The sequence below is a fragment of the Danio aesculapii genome, chromosome 25 (assembly GCF_903798145.1).
Source record: "Danio aesculapii chromosome 25, fDanAes4.1, whole genome shotgun sequence".
In the NCBI taxonomy this organism is placed as follows: Eukaryota; Metazoa; Chordata; class Actinopteri; order Cypriniformes; family Danionidae; genus Danio; species Danio aesculapii.
The window spans coordinates 37,027,115-37,045,430 of NC_079459.1; the positions used below are offsets into that span (position 1 = coordinate 37,027,115).

General features: G+C 38.8%; 1 protein-coding gene across 1 annotated transcript in view; it reads left to right on the plus strand.

Annotated features, from left to right (window-relative positions):
- LOC130219446 (A disintegrin and metalloproteinase with thrombospondin motifs 20) overlaps positions 1–18,316 on the plus strand; it is a 118,614-nt gene that overhangs the window by 38,747 nt on the left and 61,551 nt on the right. The window contains exon 11 of the mRNA XM_056451855.1: positions 3,170–3,274. Coding sequence (XP_056307830.1) covers positions 3,170–3,274 — 105 coding nt within the window. The remainder of the gene's footprint in view (positions 1–3,169; positions 3,275–18,316) is intronic.

Genomic DNA, 18,316 nt, shown 5'->3' on the forward strand with positions numbered 1-18,316 from the left:
TGGGACAGGAAAGATTTACCAATGTCGCTCTCATTATTTCTCCATTGTGGCCAGGAATATCTGTCCATTTATGGTACGACACTACACATTCTACAAATGATCCCTCATTTTAAAGACTCTTACATTTTTATGATGAGTTCGGTTATGAATTGGTCTTTCATCCCTTTGGGAGACAGACACCAATATTGAAGTCATTATTTCTCCATTTTGGCCTTATATGTCTGTTCATTTACGGTACGACATCACACATTCCACAAATGATCCCTTGCTATAATGAATCATCCCTTTAAATGATGAGTTTCTTTGTGCATTAGTCCATCATCCCTTTGGAGCACCGATTAGTCATTTAACGACCTGGGAATACCCGAATCTGCTTAGGAATCCCGACTGTGTGTTTGACCTTAGTGTTGTTTATTGGTGGTTCTGGTCATGGGGTTCTTGTTGTGGCAAAGTTTACTTTACTAACCACCAAAATCCATTCTCATACAAATGACCCCAACTCTCGAGCACTTGGGATGGGATAGATTCACCAATATTGAAGTCATTATGTCTCCAGTTTGGCCTGAAATGGTACGATGCCACAAAATCCTTGTTCCTTGTTTTAAAGAGCCCATATTATAGGTTTTTGAAAATGCCCTTCCATGTAGTGTGTAACACAGCTCTAAGTGAAGTGAAATATCCAGCTAAGGCTTAAATCTGTAAGTGTACAGTGTTTAAAACTATTGATTCATCTATAAAAGAGTCGACTCATAGTGCTTCAAACGAGTCGTCTTGATAACGAGTCATTAGGTGTTTCGCGATGACGCAGCTACGAAACACAAGGCGCGCAAACCCGGGAGATTTGAAACCTGCGGCCCCGCCCACTAACAGAAAAAAAAGTCTCTCACACACACACACACAGACAGACACCGGTCGAATGAAGTCACGCTGTGCAGATGGAGATTATTGAGTCTAATTAAAGAGGAAACCTCAGCAATATAGCCCAGCCTTGAGCAGTTCTGAGTGCTTCTGAAAACTATATGCTTTCAAAGAAGACTTCTTCAGTTTGTTAAAGGAAGGATCAGTATAGACTGTCTGAACATGGATCAGTGCATCATGGATCAGTTTCTACCCCCATTTCACCAGTGTAAGTACGTGCGATTAAAATTATTGCCTTGTTTACTCTATCTTGCAAATGATGTATTTAGTTGTGTTTTGTTACTTGTAACCGCGTGTGCTGTATCAGGTTAACTCTTTATATTCTCATATCGCGTGTAAAGCCACGTTGAAAACGCGACGCGTGCCGCTTTGATTACGGATCGTCAGCTGTTTACACACATGCAACGGTCAAGTAATGTGTGTGTGTGTGTGTGTGTGTCTCCCCGTGTGTGTAACGCACAGGTATTCGCGGATATAACTGAGCGCCGCGCCGCCTCAATTCAGCCGCTCATTTATGGACGCGTTGGCCCTGTGTGTGTGTAACGCACGGGTATTCGCGGATATAACCGAGCGCCGCGCCGCCTCAATTCAGCCGCTCCTTTATGGACGCGCTGGCCCTGTGTGTGTGTAACGCACGGGTATTCGCGGATATAACCGAGCGCCGCGCCGCCTCAATTCAGCCGCTCCTTTATGGACGCGCTGGCCCTGTGTGTGTGTAACGCACGGGTATTCGCGGATATAACCGAGCGCCGCGCCGCCTCAATTCAGCCGCTCCTTTATGGACGCGCTGGCCCTGTGTGTGTGTAACGCACGGGTATTCGCGGATATAACCGAGCGCCGCGCCGCCTCAATTCAGCCGCTCCTTTATGGACGCGCCGGCCCTGTGTGTGTGTGTCTCCTCGTGTGTGTAACGCACGGGTAGTCGCGGATATAACTGAGCGCCGCGCCGCCTCAATTCAGCCGCTCCTTTATGGACGCGCTGGCCCTGTGTGTGTGTAACGCACGGGTATTCGCGGATATAACCGAGCGCCGCGCCGCCTCAATTCAGCCGCTCCTTTATGGACGCGCTGGCCCTGTGTGTGTGTAACGCACGGGTATTCGCGGATATAACCGAGCGCCGCGCCGCCTCAATTCAGCCGCTCCTTTATGGACGCGCCGGCCCTGTGTGTGTGTGTGTGTGTGTAACGCACGGGTATTCGCAGATATAACTGAGCGCCGCGCCCTCTCTATTCAGCCGCTCATTTATGGACGCGCAGGCCCTTTGTGTGTGTGTGTGTGTGAAAAGAGTAAGAAGACTGTGACTAGGAGGCTAGGAGATCTCCTCGTCAGTTCTTGGACTTTTTGCTCAATAAAATAGTTAGTCGTCAGTATTTTCTAGTCCATCGTCTGTGTTTACATTCACCCACTGGCAGCCAAAATCCACTATGAAGCGTGTATGCACTGTGACTACTTTTATATTGTAGATTAGCAGCTGAGCATTTCACTCTGTCTCGAGCTGAAGCCTGTCACTGTCGACCAATCGCAGCAGGCTGCCATTGGTCCAATCAGCGCAGATTAGCTTCGCGCTGAGGAGGGGTTTGGGAACAAATGAATCGCTGAACGATTCATATGGGAGTCGCTGGGATAATTAGGTAAAAATAAATGCAGATTATAAGACCATCAAAGTGTTGTTTGACCTTGCATGCATATTAGACTGTTGTTGGAGACCCTTACAACCTAAATATGACCCTATTTCATGTATAATATGGGCTCTTTAATAAACTGTCCTTTTTAATGATGAGTTCTTTTGTGCATTAGTCTATCATCCCTTTGGAGGACAGATAAGCCATTTAACGACCTGGGAATACCAGAATCTGCTTAGGAATCCCGACTATGTGTTTGACCGTAGTGTTGTTTATTGGTGGTTCTGGTCATGGGGTTCTTGTAGTGCCAAAGTTTACTTTACTAACCACCAAAATCCATTCTCATACAAATGACCCCCAGTGCTCTTGAGCACTTGTTATAAAATAGATTAACCCAGTGTTTCCCAACCCTGTTCCTGAAGGCACACCAACAGAACACATTTTCAACCTCTTCCTAATCAAACACACCTGAATCAAGTCTGCAAAACCTGAAGTTAATGGGTCAGATAAGTGAGACATCCAAAATAAGTACCTGTGCTTCAAGGTACAGGGTTGGGAAACACCAGATTAACCAATGTTAAAGTAATTATTTCTCCATTTTGTCCTGAAATGAGTCTTGTCATCTGCAGAAACAGTGCAAGCGTCTGTGGTGCACCAGTGCTGAAGGCGACCATAAAGGATGCCGAACGCAACACATGCCGCTCGCCGATGGGACTGATTGCGGATATGGCATGGTAAGACACTTCCCCAATGCTTTCATCCTTGTGTTTTTGTCTGGCGCCCAGTCGTGCGTTAAACTGAAATGTCAAAGCTGATGAGAATGGTAATGTGAGCTAGCGTAGCTGGTTTACTTGGGGAACTCATTCTTGTCCTTTACAGAGTCCGATTAATTTAGTAGTGTCTACTTAATCCCACATAATTGGGAAGATCTAACAAGCTAGACCAAAGAGTGTTCGGAGATAATCTGTAAGGGGAATGCATAAACAGGGGAGTCTGGTTTGTAAGTGTTTTGTCTCACCTCCACAATGCTATGATAATTAGCTGCATAAAGTTAATCACTCCTGTAATGTGAGCTAGCATAGCTGGTTTACTTGGGGGAACTCATTCTTGTCCGTGACATTAGATGCCCAAACACTGAATCCGATTAATCTAGTGGTGTCTACATAATCTCACATGATTGGGAAGATCTAACAAGCTAGAAACAAAGAGTGTTAGGAGATAATCTGTAAAGGAAACTCTTCAGCTGGCAATAAAGGGAACACATAAACAGGGGAGTCTGGTTTGTAAGTGTTCGGTTGTCTTGTTTCTCTCACCTCTACAATGCTATGCTAATTAGCCGCATTAAGTTCATTGCTGCTGGATCTTTGAGAACTGAAGCCTTTGAAACCAAACACCGCCCCGCGGATCACCTTGTTGTGAACCCATGACCCCAAAACCTCTTTAACAACGTGGGTGAGTGGGTCACCGGTCAGACAGTTTTAGAGAGTCTTGGGTTTAGACCAACACAAAAGACGCCACTTTCAGAGAGAGGAGCTCCAGAAGGAGGGGGGGGGGGTCTCTTTTTACTTCTTTTTTTATTAACTCTTTAACTGCTAGGGAAACTAGCCTCAGCAGTAGTAATAGTAGTAGTAATTGATGTATATATAGCACATTTTTACAACACAGCATTGCCTAAAGTGCTGAACACAATCCATACTAATTCAAATAACAAATCACACAGCACATAAAGGCGTCACGGTGGCTCAGTAGTTAGCACTGTGGTCTCACAGCATAAAGGTCGCTGGTTCGAGTCCCAGCTTGGTCAGTTGGAATTTCTGTGTGGAGTTTGCATGTTCTCCCTGTTTTCGTGTGGGTTTCCGGGTGCTCCGGTCTCCCCCACAGTCCAAACACATGCGCTGTAGGGGAATTGATCAACTAAATTGGCCGTAGTGTATGAGTGTGTGTGTGTGTGAATGAGTGTGTATGGGTTTCCCAGGACTGGGTTGCAGCTGGAAGGGCATCTGCTGTGCAAAACATATGCTGGAACAGTTGCCGGTTCATTCCTCAGAGATGCAAGATGAAGACACAGATGCAATTTCTGAAGGTTTTAAAAACTAGTAAAGTTGTGTCTAGTGTGAGGTGGAGGCTTAATCCAGCATTTTAGAGTGGTTATAGTGAACGCCCGATCCCCTTTTCGCTTACACCGGGTCCTTGGTATAGAAAGAAAAGCCTGATCTGATGACCTTAATGACCTCCCGGCACTGTATACATGTAGGAGATCTGATAAATAAGATGGTGCCAGACTATTCAAGGATTTACAAACAAAAACTAATAGCTTAAAATCAATCCAGAGTGAATTGAATATTAAGTGTGGTCAGCAGTATCTGAATTCAACTTAGCCACAATCAGGTTGGGAAAGCAGAAACCTTTCCCGTTCTCATTAACCACAGGACAGCACGCGAGGGCCGTTTGTTGGTTTTTCTCACCGGCGTCTGATTAAAGCCACGAGAGCATGAAAGAGTTCAAGTCAGTGTTAAACTTATAATCATTACTCATTAGCGAAACAGACCTCCCATTTTGTCTTGCGCCTTAGGTATGTTTATTAACGCTCCAACATTCTGGAGGCTGTAATGGAGGGTTTGCTCAAACAAACATCCCAGCGGGCACCTTGATGTCAAAACAACTGACATTAAGAATAACGTCAAGAACAAGTCAAATATTGATGTGATGTCAGAAACGCCCTTTTGACCACCAAAATAACAACACAAAAAGTTTTATAATATAAGAGAAATGTTATTCATATGAAGGTTTCAATTCCAAATGTACAACTTTCCACTGTATTTAGTATCCCTAAAATGCATGTAAGCTATGCTGATGTCAAAATGACATTCAATTCATCCATTTTTATGGACATTTTAGAAAATTGCATAAAAAACTGTGGATGGAAACGCCAAGATGTGCATAAATGTTGAAAATGTGCATAAAAAAATTATGAAATTTTTATCCGATAAGAAAAAATGTGCAAAAACTGCAGTGAAAAGGAATTTACCGAGTAAATTCCAGTATGTGCATTAAAAAAATGTCATGTGACTTTCTTATAAGAGATCATGTGATGATAAAAATAGCATTAATGGGCAAACCAGCGGGCCGACTGTCACCCCAATGGTTCATTATTATTCTATTATTATTACCTCCAGAGCTATCTTGAGCATCTCTGCTCCTAAAGAGCGTCCCACTCCTCTAAAATTCACCACGTCTTCATTGCATTTTGAGATGCAAGTAATTTATTTTATAAGACAAAGACTCCTCCAGCTTTCTTTTTGATATTTGTTGGCAGTTTATCAGGAAGTGATGATTTCGTTCTCTTGAACTCGTTTGATGGAAACTCAGCATTATTTGCATCTTTTATGCAATATTCCAGCTTTGCACATCAATTTAATTCAACCCAGGCTCATGCTGAAAACGTACCTCTATATACATTTCTGGAGAGTGCCAAATACGTCATACATAAGTTTTTGTTTTCATGAAACTACCAGAAGCCGCTGTGGATGCTTTTTGAGATCTTATATTGCTCTCGCGAGTGCCATTCACGCCTGCTGTTCTCACGTAAATCCACCAGAGGCCGCTGTCAACTGACTGACTGACTGACTGACTGACTGACTGACTGACTGACTAACTGACCGACCGACTGACCAATAGCCCCACCCACCTCCTTCCCTAAATCCAACCGACAGTGTTTTCAAAAGCAATCCAGAAAAAGAAAAGCCCTCGCTTCAGCCTGATTTTTACCACGTTTTCAGATTTTACCACATTCTCACCCTGTTATTTACTCATTTATTTTATTTTTTGACTTTTGTTTTTGTCTCACCCACTTTCTGGAACCGTTCTTCACTGGACACAACATCCATTGTCACGGTCAACACCGCTCTACGTCTCAAATCCTCAGACGTACGAAACGAGCCACTGGTCATACTGGTAAGGGCGGAAAAAACGTCCATACGGAGTTAAGCGGTCAGGGTGGCGTCAAACCACCCTGTAGCGTTCGTTTAAAAGATGAAATGCAGCCATACGTATCTCTGGCTTCATAATTCATGATCTCCAGAATTGTATACAGGGGTACATTTTCAGAATGAGCCTGCTGCTTTAATTCGCATCTTTGAATGAAAACATCTTCAACATTCAATTAAAGGACTGTGCTGTAATCGATTGTTGATGTGTTTTTTGACACTAATATCAGGTGTCAATTTGTTGTTGTTTTGACATCAAGGTAGTCAAACGGCGTCAAATCATTTGCATTTTTTGACAGCATTAATTTTGGGGAAAACTTGAGGTTCTTAACAGACTTCAAGATCTAGATTTGACATCAGATGGTGATTCAACACAGAGAGCAAAAATGTGTGTCAAACAAAAGTACAAAAAAAGACTTTGAGCCCAAACATTGAAACACTCAGAGCAAACATTAGTAGTTTGAGAGCCTGATATGTTTATGCCTGGTTTTACAAACTCTCTCAGACTGCCAATACTTGAGTGTATAAAAACACACGCTGACTGGCACATGTTTATCCTTGTTTCAACTCACACTGGGTCAGATTTCCTGTGAGTTTAGTTTCATTCATGATCAGCCGGTTCATGTTGACGTCCAGCTTCAATCAAGTGACAGATTAATTATTTCTGTTTGATTGGTCAAATTTCCAGACCTAGAAGTGAAGTCAGAATTATTCGCCCTTCTGGGAAATATGTATTCTCTTTCAAATATTTCCCAGTGATGTTTAACAGAGTAAGGAAATTTCCACAGTATTTCCTCTAATATTTTTCCTTCTGGAGAAAGTTTTATTTGTTTTTATTTCAGCTAGAATAAAAGCAGTTATTAATAGTTTTAAAGCCATGTTAAGGTCAATATTATTAGCCCCTTCAGCAATATTAGTTTTGGATTGTCTCCAGAATAAACCACTGTTATACAATGATTTGCCTAATTACTCTAACTTTACCCTAATTAACCCAGTGAAGCCTTTAAATGTCACTTTAAGCTGAATACTAGCTTGTAGTCAAATATTATTTATTGTCATCATGGCAAAGAGAAAAGAAATTAGTAATTAGTAATGAGTGATTAAAACTATTATGATTAGAAATGTGTTTAAGAAAAATCTGTTCTCTGTTAAACACAAATTGGAGAAAGAAATATTCAGGAGGGCTAATAACTCTTCAACTGTATATTATATAATTGCTGGATCCAGAACTGAACCACCACTTTAGAAGCACTCAAACAGATCATGCCAAATGGAGTAGTTACTGCGTGACTCTTTACAAAAACAGGGACACAAAGGGTCTTTTTTTTCGCGGGCTCCCATCCCCTCACGGCCCCTGCACCTTTGTTTGTGGTGCTGAGAGTGTTTGAAGTGGCAGAAGTTGAAAGAAAAGCGTCTGGGCTCACCTGCCCGTCTCTGACTCTTTAATGTGGGAAGATCCTCACCACGGTTTGTTCAAATTATCTCCGTCTTTCAGTCTTCTCTTTTATTTATCTCCAAACATCAGGCTTTTGATCCCCTTTAAGCTGGTATATGGACCACTATGGGCAGTTGAGGTCAGAATTATTAGCCCCCCTGTTCATTTTTAATCCTTTTATACTCTTTTCTTCTCAATTTCTGTTTTAGTGGAGAGAAGACACATTTCTAAACATAATTCGAATACAGTGGGGGAAATAAGTACATGAACATGTCAGCATTTTTCTCAGAAAACATATTTCTAAAGGTGCCGCTGACTTGCCATTTTCCCCAGATGTTGATAATACCCATAGAAATCCACATATGCAAAGCAAACAAATCTAATTATTTTAGAAATGAAGTTTTGTGTAATAAAATGAAATGACACAGGATAAAAGTGTTGAACAGATGAAGAAAGGGAGGTGTATTTGGGCAGTGAAAGCCCAGACAGCATCTGAAATCTCTTAGTAGTTCTTCTCAGTCCATCATCTACATTAGCAGGAGGATGAAGATGAAACCAGGGTGGACATTTCAGCAAGACAATGATCCAAAACACAGCCAAGGAGACTCTCAGATGCTTTCAGAGAAAGAAAATCATGTTGTAGAATGGCCGCCAATCACCTGATCCGAATCTAATAGAGAATACAGAACAAAGCTCAGAATTGATAGACGAGACCCACAGAACCATCCAGATTTTGATACTCTATTGAAGTCTGTGAGAAACTCACACCTGAGCTATGCATGAGTCTTCATTCTCCATATGAGAGCCGTCTTTAAGCTGCAGCACCACAACAGCCTTTATATAAAGTATTAAACACACTTCAGGAGTTCAGCGCTTTCTGCTTCTGTTGTTTCATTCTTAATACACACAACTCACTTTACAGATTTAGTTTAGTTGTATTTTTATGTTTGTATTGTTTGGGTTTTCACCAAAATCTGCTTCAATTCCACGTCAAAAGCCCCTTAGAAAGATTATTACCAAGAAAAAAACACGACAATGTGTGCAATACTTATTTTCCCCACTGTACAGAGTCATACACGGCATCACATGCAGTGAAACTCTTACACAACCGCCTGTTACATTAACAATAACAACAACAACAACAATAACAAGATCATAATAACAACAATAAGAATCTAAATTTGGAGAAATAGAAGAGGATGCAGAAGAGCGACGTGACGGACCCAGCGTGAGGATCATAATTGCTTTAATTCTCTGTGGTCCCCTAAACGTTCCCCCCTCATCCCCTAGGCCTCTTTCTCTCCCTGTCCTGAATTCTCTGCTGCTTCCCTCGCAGGGTTCTGGACTGAGTAATGTGGTCACATGACCTCGTGGCCGGTCTGTCATCCGGATCACTGAGCCCTACGCTAACAAGGGCGTCCCATCACTTGCCGTCTATAAATACCAACACCTCCCTCCCTTCTTAATTAGCGAGCACAGGCAGTCAATCCGGCTCCTGTCATCTCCAGGGTGAGCCGGTCCGCCATCCGCACTCCTTTGAAGAGCCATGAATACGTGCTCGTGGGAGGGTTTCAATGGCATGAGAACTGGGGGGCGCTTTTCAAGAACACTATTGAGAAGACCACCAGCATGGACTTGTTTTAGATCCTGGCATCCCAATCAGGCTTTTAAACATGAAGTTGGTCGTTTAATTTAATTGTGCAAGCTGTTCTTTTCAGCTGGGGAACTGCGGGGAGCGTTAGCAGCGGTCTGAGTTAAAGCTTCACCCAGTACAATACCTGACAAAAGTCTTGTGGCCTATCCCAGTTTTAGGAACAGCCAACAATAACTGGACCTCTAGTTGATGATTTGGTATCAGAAGTGTCTTATATGAAGGTAAAGGCCTCTAGTTTTATTTGAGCACAATAAAATCTGATCATGTCTTGATTATTAATGATTTGATTAGGACAGTGCGGTCTGACTCTGCTTAGACTAAAGTCTGCTCACTGAACCTTCAATAATGTCCAGTATAGAATATGTGCTCATGCTGCAGTGGAAACAGAATGAATATTGTGTCTGACTCCATCATGAGCTTGGAGGACTGCATCCATACATCTCTGACATGACTCAAATCACTGATTAATAAAGTCATCTGGAATGGTGAAGAAATGCAGGACTCCCAGAGTTCATCAAGATTCATCTTCAACGCCTCCTCCTTCATCTTACCCCAGACGTGCTCAATAATGTTCATGTCTGGTGACTGGGCTGGCCAATCCTTTTCAGGAGCTTTGATGTGGAGGCTGAAGTATGAGGAGCGCTATCCTGCTGGAGAATTGTCCCTCTCCTGTGGTTTGTAACGTAATGGGCAGCACAAATGTCTTGATACCTCAGGCTGTTGATGTTGATCATCCACTCTGCAGATCTCTCGCACACCCCCATACTGAATATAACCCCAAACCATGATTTCTCCTTCACCAAACTTGACTGATGTCTGTGAGAATCTTGGTCCATGCTGGTTCCAGTAGGTCTTCTGCAGTATCTGTGATGATTGATGCAGATCAACAGATGATTGATGGGAGAAATCCACCTTCTGACACTTTTACACATCATCAACTAGAAGTCCAGTTATTATCTGCTGCTCTCACAACTGAGATCCACCACAACACTGTTGTCAGGTAGTGTACACGCTCAAAAATTTTGAATATTGCTTAAGGTTCACTTTTGTACCATTAGGATACTATTAAATACACATTTGTACTTCTTAAGTATTAATATGTACCTTCAAGGACCTGTATGGGAAAAAATAAAAAAAAGAAGTATGCAGCACTTATAATAAGCTGTCTGATGCATATTAGGAGGAAACGAGTTCCTGTTTTCTACAGGTGGTTTGTCAAGTCCACTCACCAGTGTTGACCACCAAAACAAATTGCATGATGTTTTTCCAGAACTATGGAGTGTTGATAAGAAAGTGTCTGGTGCATATGGAGAACAGAGTGTGTCACCTGCTAAGGGCACTTAGAGTGCAATAGCCTGCATGAATACATTCTTGTGGGAGGATTTCGATAGTATGAAAACTGAGGGTGGTTTTCAAGAACACTATTAAGAAGACCACCAGCATAGACTTGTTTTAGATCCTGACACTCCAATCAGGCTTTTAAACTTGAAGCTGGTCGTTTAATTTAATTGTGCAAGCTGTTCTTTTCAGAAGGGGGACTGTAGGGAGCGTTAGCAGCGGTCTGAGTTAAAGATTCACCTTATCTCAGAAATAAAAGCTTAACGTTCACCTTTGTACCTTTAGGGTACTACGAGATACACATTTCTACTTTTTATGTAATAATAAGTACCTTTAAGTACCTGTATGAACAAAAAAATCTCTTTTGAAAAGGTGCCGCCCCAGTGACAGAGTGTAAAGGCGAATTAGGTGGATAATAGAGTCAGTTTATTGAGTCTAGATTGTAGTGTGCTTTGCATTTCAAGTGCACAGACACACACACTGCAAACACACACACACTCCCAGAGCTGTGCAATTGTTTAGGAGCAGCTCATTTACATTAATTCGTTTAGCAGATGCTTTTATGAGGATAAAAGGAGGATAAAAGAAGCACTTCAAATCGTCAGAGAGTAGCAGTAGTTCATATACAAGTCCAAGCTTATGGAAAGGAGCGATTGTGTCCTACAGGTGGTTTGTCATGCCCACTCACAAGTGGGAAGGACACTAAGAATTGCACATTCCTACACTTTCACTTTAATAGTTCATACACTGAAAACAATGATGTCTGCAAAACTGTTGCAAACTATTTATTTGTGTTGAATTTAAACAAACAAATTAAATTTAATAATGTTCAACTTAATTTGTTTGTTTTAATTCAGCCCAAATACATTGTTTACAACCCCTTAACGTAAAAAAATGAGTAAATCCAAGGAATCATGTTTGAATATTTCTTTTCAGTGTACAGTAACACTATACTCAAGATTTTAATTCTCTAACTGAATAACTGCTGAAATAAAACCTACATATCAATACTCCATCAAAGGTCAGTGAATCAATACTGACTTTTCCTAAATGTATGCGTAATTCTTTCTAACATTATTTAATTAAAATGACAACACAAACGAGTTCTGATCATTTCTGCCGATTCTCAAGTGTCAAACTTGTAAATAAATCACACGTGATCGTCAGTGAGGAAAATGTAGGTGAATGAGATGATGCATTAAAATGTGATGCTGCAAGTTAATGGAGTCTGTTTATTGTGACAGGATGATAGTACTCCAATAAAGATGCTTGTAAATGAAATCAAATCATAATCACCCTTGAATTCAGCTCCTCTTCCAATAATCTTTATTGTCTGGAGGTACAATAGACTCTACTCTGCATCTAACTGGCCTGAACTAGGTCCAATGTAGGTAAATTTAAAGTCGTATTTATTTGTATTGTGATGCAGTTCCTAGAGAAACGAAAATTAAATGAGAATCAGTGGGCGTGGCTTGTTTTTTTCTACTGCGAGCTGATTGGATGTAGTAAAGTAGGCGTTTCATTCAGAAAAATGGGGAAACAACCTAACAGACTCCTCCTCCTCCTCAGCATTTCTATTTGTTGTTATAGCAATGTCAAAACTGACAGCTGGAGGGGCGTGGTTAAGTGTGTTAGCCCCACCCAATACCTCAGACAGATGTAATCTGAGATTTTAACTAAAAACAAACAGGAAGTGAATTTTCAGATTTCAATTAAAGATTACAAGGGCAAACTATTTATTTTGCTCTTAGTGACATGCACAGATGAATTGTTCACCACAAAACTAGCGATGTGAGCTAACAAAATCAACATGTTTGATTTGATTTCATTTGCGCTTTAACTGTGCATTAAAATGCAGTGTAGCCAGTTAATGGAGTCAGGATGGTAGTACTCCAATAAAGATGCTTGTAAATGAAACCCAATCATAATCGCCCTTGTATTCGGTTCCTCTTCCAATAATGTTTAATGTCTGGAGGTACAATAGACGCTATTGTGTGTCGAAGCAGCAGAACCTTCAACCTGTCCTCGTCTCAGGCAGTTAGAGAAAGAGACTGAAGTCTTGTAAACGTCTGGCGCTGGAGAATTTGTTGGCTGCGGTTCTCGATGTTGGCTGGTTTTCCTGGCAGCTGATATTTGGATTTTTCCTCCTGCTTGTGGATCACTTGTCACTTCTCCTGCTAATCTGCACATGTTTCCAGCCAGACGTCCAGCAACGGCGGCCCACTATCTGATTTTCACCAATCAGTTGCTGTTTCGGTTGCCAAGTAATGGAGGTAGAGGTGCGTTCAGGCTGACTTCTGGTTGTCAGATGGCTTACTATGGTTGTTTTATCTATATTTAAGCAGGAAAGTTGATTAAAACTAGTTTTCTAGTGTAAGCAGTTGCTTGGTTTTGCACCAGTAAGACTAATAACTGAACACTGCTGTTGTTATTTAGAGTTTTTTTCTTGTTTCTAGTGCAAATATCTAAAATGCCTAAATCAAGAAGTAAAAAAATATTGTCTTGTTTTCTGAAATAATGATTGAAAATTAAAATTTTACTTTAAAACAAGCAAAGTAATCTGCCAATGGGGTAAGGAGCATAATCTTATGTCAAAGTAAAAGCTGGATTATTTTGCTTACCCAACTGGCAGATCAAATCGACATCTACAGTAACATTGGCATCACGTTTTTGACGTCAACGTTAGACATCCATTTGATGTTGTTTTGACAATACATTTAGTCATTCAAGTCAATAATAAGTTAGTCTATTGCAAAAAAATGCATGTGATTTACCTTAACGTAGAAATGACATCAAATTGACATCTAACACTGGCATCATGTTTTTTGACATCAACATTTGGGGCTCTATTTTAACAATATAGGCACATAGTCTAAAGCTCATGATGCAACAGCATTAAGGGCGTGTCCGAATACACTTTTGCTATTTTAAGGATGGTAAAATACGCTCTGTGCTGCAACGCATGGTTTAACAGGGTTGTGCTTATTCTCTTAATGAGTTATGGGTAGGGTCGTACAAAATCTGCGGACATTTTTTGATATTTCTGCACAGAATTTTGTTTAAAATGCGTATTTATGCAGAATTATTTTGGGAGTATTGTTTCTAAAAACTTTATATGTGAAACAAAAAGTAATATCTTTTTAATTTTTAAGGCAAATCTAATTAGATTCACTTTATTTGGTAAACAAAGCAAGTCTCTCATATAACATCTCTACTAAAAGAGAGAAAATGTTACCTTACGAGCTGTATTGTAAATAAATCAGATCAAAATTTTCATATTAGTCAATAATATAACTGTAATTAATTTTAAAACTGAATAAATATAAATGTACACACATTTACACAAGTAAATAAACAGGATCAATGATGGGCTCAAAATCTGCTGAATTCTGCACGCGCAGATTCCGTGTGGGCCAAGTTCTGGCTGTGTTTTGAGCATAACCTGCATTAAATCAATCAGAGTCTCATCTCCCATTCTCCCAGTCGGTTAGGTCGCACCATGGTGCATCTGCTATTTACATGGTGGACTTTGTAAGTGTAAAAACTGAACGCTTTACCTGTGAGAAAACAGTTAAGCAGAGCATCTGCAGCGTGAGGATAAAGAACGAGCCTCCTCGATTCAGCCTCTTTACTTTCTCTTTACTTTACTCCTTTACTTTACTTCTTTACTTTACTCCTTTACTTTGGTGGAGTAAGGAAACTGTGGAAACTCACTCCACTAGCCTACATGTTTAATTTCATTTGTTAAGCACAAAGATTTTCTTAAAAAATTTCTAAATTCAGCTCTAATCTCCAGCAAAGGAATAAATGAACAATAATAATGAAGTGTGGTCAAAACACAGAGTTATATCCAAACACACGTCCTGTTCTTCTGCCCCATATGGTGATGCAGACGTCTCCAAAACCCCACAGCTGGACAAATCTACACGTGTGTTTATTAAAGCAAATATAAATCTGCATATAATCAATAATACTGATAATAATAATCACATTATACAGATGCAGATGTCATGAATAAACTGAAAAAGCCCCCCGAGGTGAAGAAGGCATGGAGGCAGTGCTGTTTATATTGATGTAGAAAATAATAATGTTTGTATCATTTTAATCCTTTCATTGTTTTCATCTTTAAAGATATCTGTGTGTTGCTGTTCATCCTGTGTGTATTCAGCAGTGTGTAAGCGTTTGGATCTGTATAGGCGCATAACTAACGCTCTCTGTGCTGGACTTTAGAGCAGCTTTTAGTTGGTCAATGGTGCGGTCTATTTCAATTCCTCCGAATAGCAGCGCTCCAACAATCTGCCTGAACACGCCTCCTTTATAGACCAGCACACCCATGAGTCCACAATTGCAAAAACATTTAACAAATTGTACTTAAACAACGTGACACAAAACCTGAAAATTACTGTTGCGCTGGTCTGAAAATAGCAACAAATCGCGCCAAACATGTTTTGCGCCTTATTGCGCCGGGTGTGTGATAGAGCCCTAGATGTCAATTAGATTTTTTTTTGGACATCAAGTCAGTCAATTTACATAGTCAATTGCTTTATTTTCAAAAAAACACATCTAAATGCTAAGTGATTTGATGTCAATTGATTAACTTGATTTCAAAACAACATCAAATTGACATCTGGTGTCAAAAATACATACAACATTTGGTAACACATTATTTTAGCTCACAATTCACACTATTAACAAACCTTTAACTAACACTATTAGCTTAATAAACTACTAATTAGCTGCTTGGGTTGGGTTTAGGTTTTGGGTAGGGTTATAGATGGAAAACAAGATCATACTTTATAACTACTAATGAACAGTTAATATCTTATAATAATAATAATAGACAGAAGTTGTGACCTAAACTAAAACATTACCAGTTTTTATTTTTTTATGCCAGTGTTAGATGTCCATTAGATGTGGTTTTTACATCAAGAGAGTTTACATGCATCCTAGAGACACAAAATCCAGTCTAAAATTGGAATTGAAGCATATATAAAAATTATTTTTGTGTTTTTATTTTGGTGGTGGCGGCACGGTGGCTCAGTGGTTAGCACTGTGGCCTCACAGCAAGAAGGTCGGTGGTTCGAGTCTCGGCTGGGTCAGTTGGTGTTTCTGTGTGGAGTTTGCATGTTCTCCCCGTGTTGGTGTGGGTTTCCTCCGGGTGCGGCTGTAGTGTGTGTGTGTGTGAGAATGAGTGTGGATGGGTGTTTCCCAGTATTGGGTTGCAGCTGAAAGGGCATCCACTGTGTAAAACATATGCTGGAATAGTTGATGCTTCATTCCGCTGTGGCGACCCCTGATGAATAAAGGGACAAAGCCGAAGAAAAATGAATGAATAAAGGACATCAATGTGTGGATGTCAAATGGACATCAAGGTTTTGACATGTTTCTGATGTTATTTTGACATCAAGGCACCCACTGGGTTGCTGTAATTTTAGAGATAGGATGTGATGTTGTTGTTGCAGTACAAACCTATATTTTTTTTCTGAACGTGTGTGTTCGAACACGTTTTGAGGATAAAAGTATGTTTTTCCCCAAGTGTTCAGTTGGTGATGGTGTGTGACTGTGTTGTACGTGCGCACCTCCTGTTTCGTGGGTTTGTTGTAGACACAGGTCTGTCATTAAGATCTAAAGGGATTTATTTCAGCAGATCAGCTGTTCAGTTTCTCATGTCACCACAGTGAGGGAGACGTTATGTGTTTCAACTGTTCATTTAGGGATGCTGATTTTACTAATAATACCATTTGAGCTTTAACTCACCTGCTAAGGCACTGTTCAGGCTGTTTTCTGCCATTTGAAATAGTTATCCTGAAAGAGAAAACTGAACACTGAAGACCAGTGACGCTATGGCGCCTCTTGTGGTGACACTGAGAATGCAACACTTGTGTTTTTATTTAAAGACTGACAGATTTGCATTTTTTCGTTCTCTTATTTATTTATTTGATCATTTGTTTTAGTTATTTATTCACTTATTTTATTTTAAGTGTTATTTATTGTTTTTTAATGCTACTTATTTATTTATTCACTTATTATTTTAAATGTTATTTATTTTTATTGATTATTTTTACACATTATTTATTTATTTATTTATTTATTTATTTATTTATTTATTTATTTATTTATTTATTTGATCATTTGTTTTAGTTATTTATTCACTTATTTTATTTTAAGTGTTATCTATTGTTTTTTATGCTACTTATTTATTTATTTATTCATTTATTATTTTTTTAAATGTTATTTATTTTTATTGATTATTTTTACACATTATTTATTTATTTACTTATTTATTTATTTGATCATTTGTTTTAGTTATTTATTCACTTATTTTATTTTAAGTGTTATCTATTGTTTTTTATGCTACTTATTTATTTATTCACTTATTATTTTTTTAAATGTTATTTATTTTTATTGATTATTTTTACACATTATTTATTTATTTATTTATTTATACAGTGATTTATTCATATTTTTATTTTTTCAAAATGTTATTTGTTTTTATTTTTTAAATGTTATTTATATAAAAATTACATGTTATTTATTTATTATATATTCATTAATTTATTTTATTTTTAAATGTTCTTTCTTTCTTTTTCTTTCTTTCTTTCTTTCTTTCTTTCTTTGTTTATTTATTTTATTTTTTTAAATGTTATTTATTTATTTACATTTTTTAAATTGTTTTTGTTTTTTTAAATAAATTATTTATTAAATTATTAAATTTTTATTAATTATTTTTAGCCATTTCTGGACATTATTATTTTAAATGATTATTATCATTAATCACTGTTACTCTACCTTTCTTTAACTTAATTTGAGACAAGTTTACCATTTGTTTTGTGGTGTTTTTGTTTTGTATTTAATTTTTGCTTTTCTTGTTGTTAAAATTGTTTAATTTAGTTTAAAACTGCTCAATTCTAATTGTTAAAAATCCTAATTTTTTTTATACTTTTGCATTTTGCATAATGGTAAATTTCCAATAAACATATTCAAACAAACCAATGGCATAAATATAATTGCAATAATATACATGAATATTTATCATGCATTTATTTCTTTGTGTTTATATTATAATTTCTCACTTACATTTTGGATTGCTTAAAATAATGCACAATAATATATATACTGTGAAATGATGTAGAACTGCACTTCGTTCATTCACTCTACCAAGATTTGACTCGTTAAACTGTGCTGGGATATTTTTGCCAAGAAATGGAGAGTGTTTCAGCATAATAACAGAGTGAGAAAATGAGCTGAACCACGAATCGTGCTCAATAAGCCTCGACGCTTGAATGAGGAGCGTAAATAGAGTCAATTTTGATGTCACGCTGATGTAAGTCATGTGTGTGTGCTAATTGAACCCGTGTGTGTG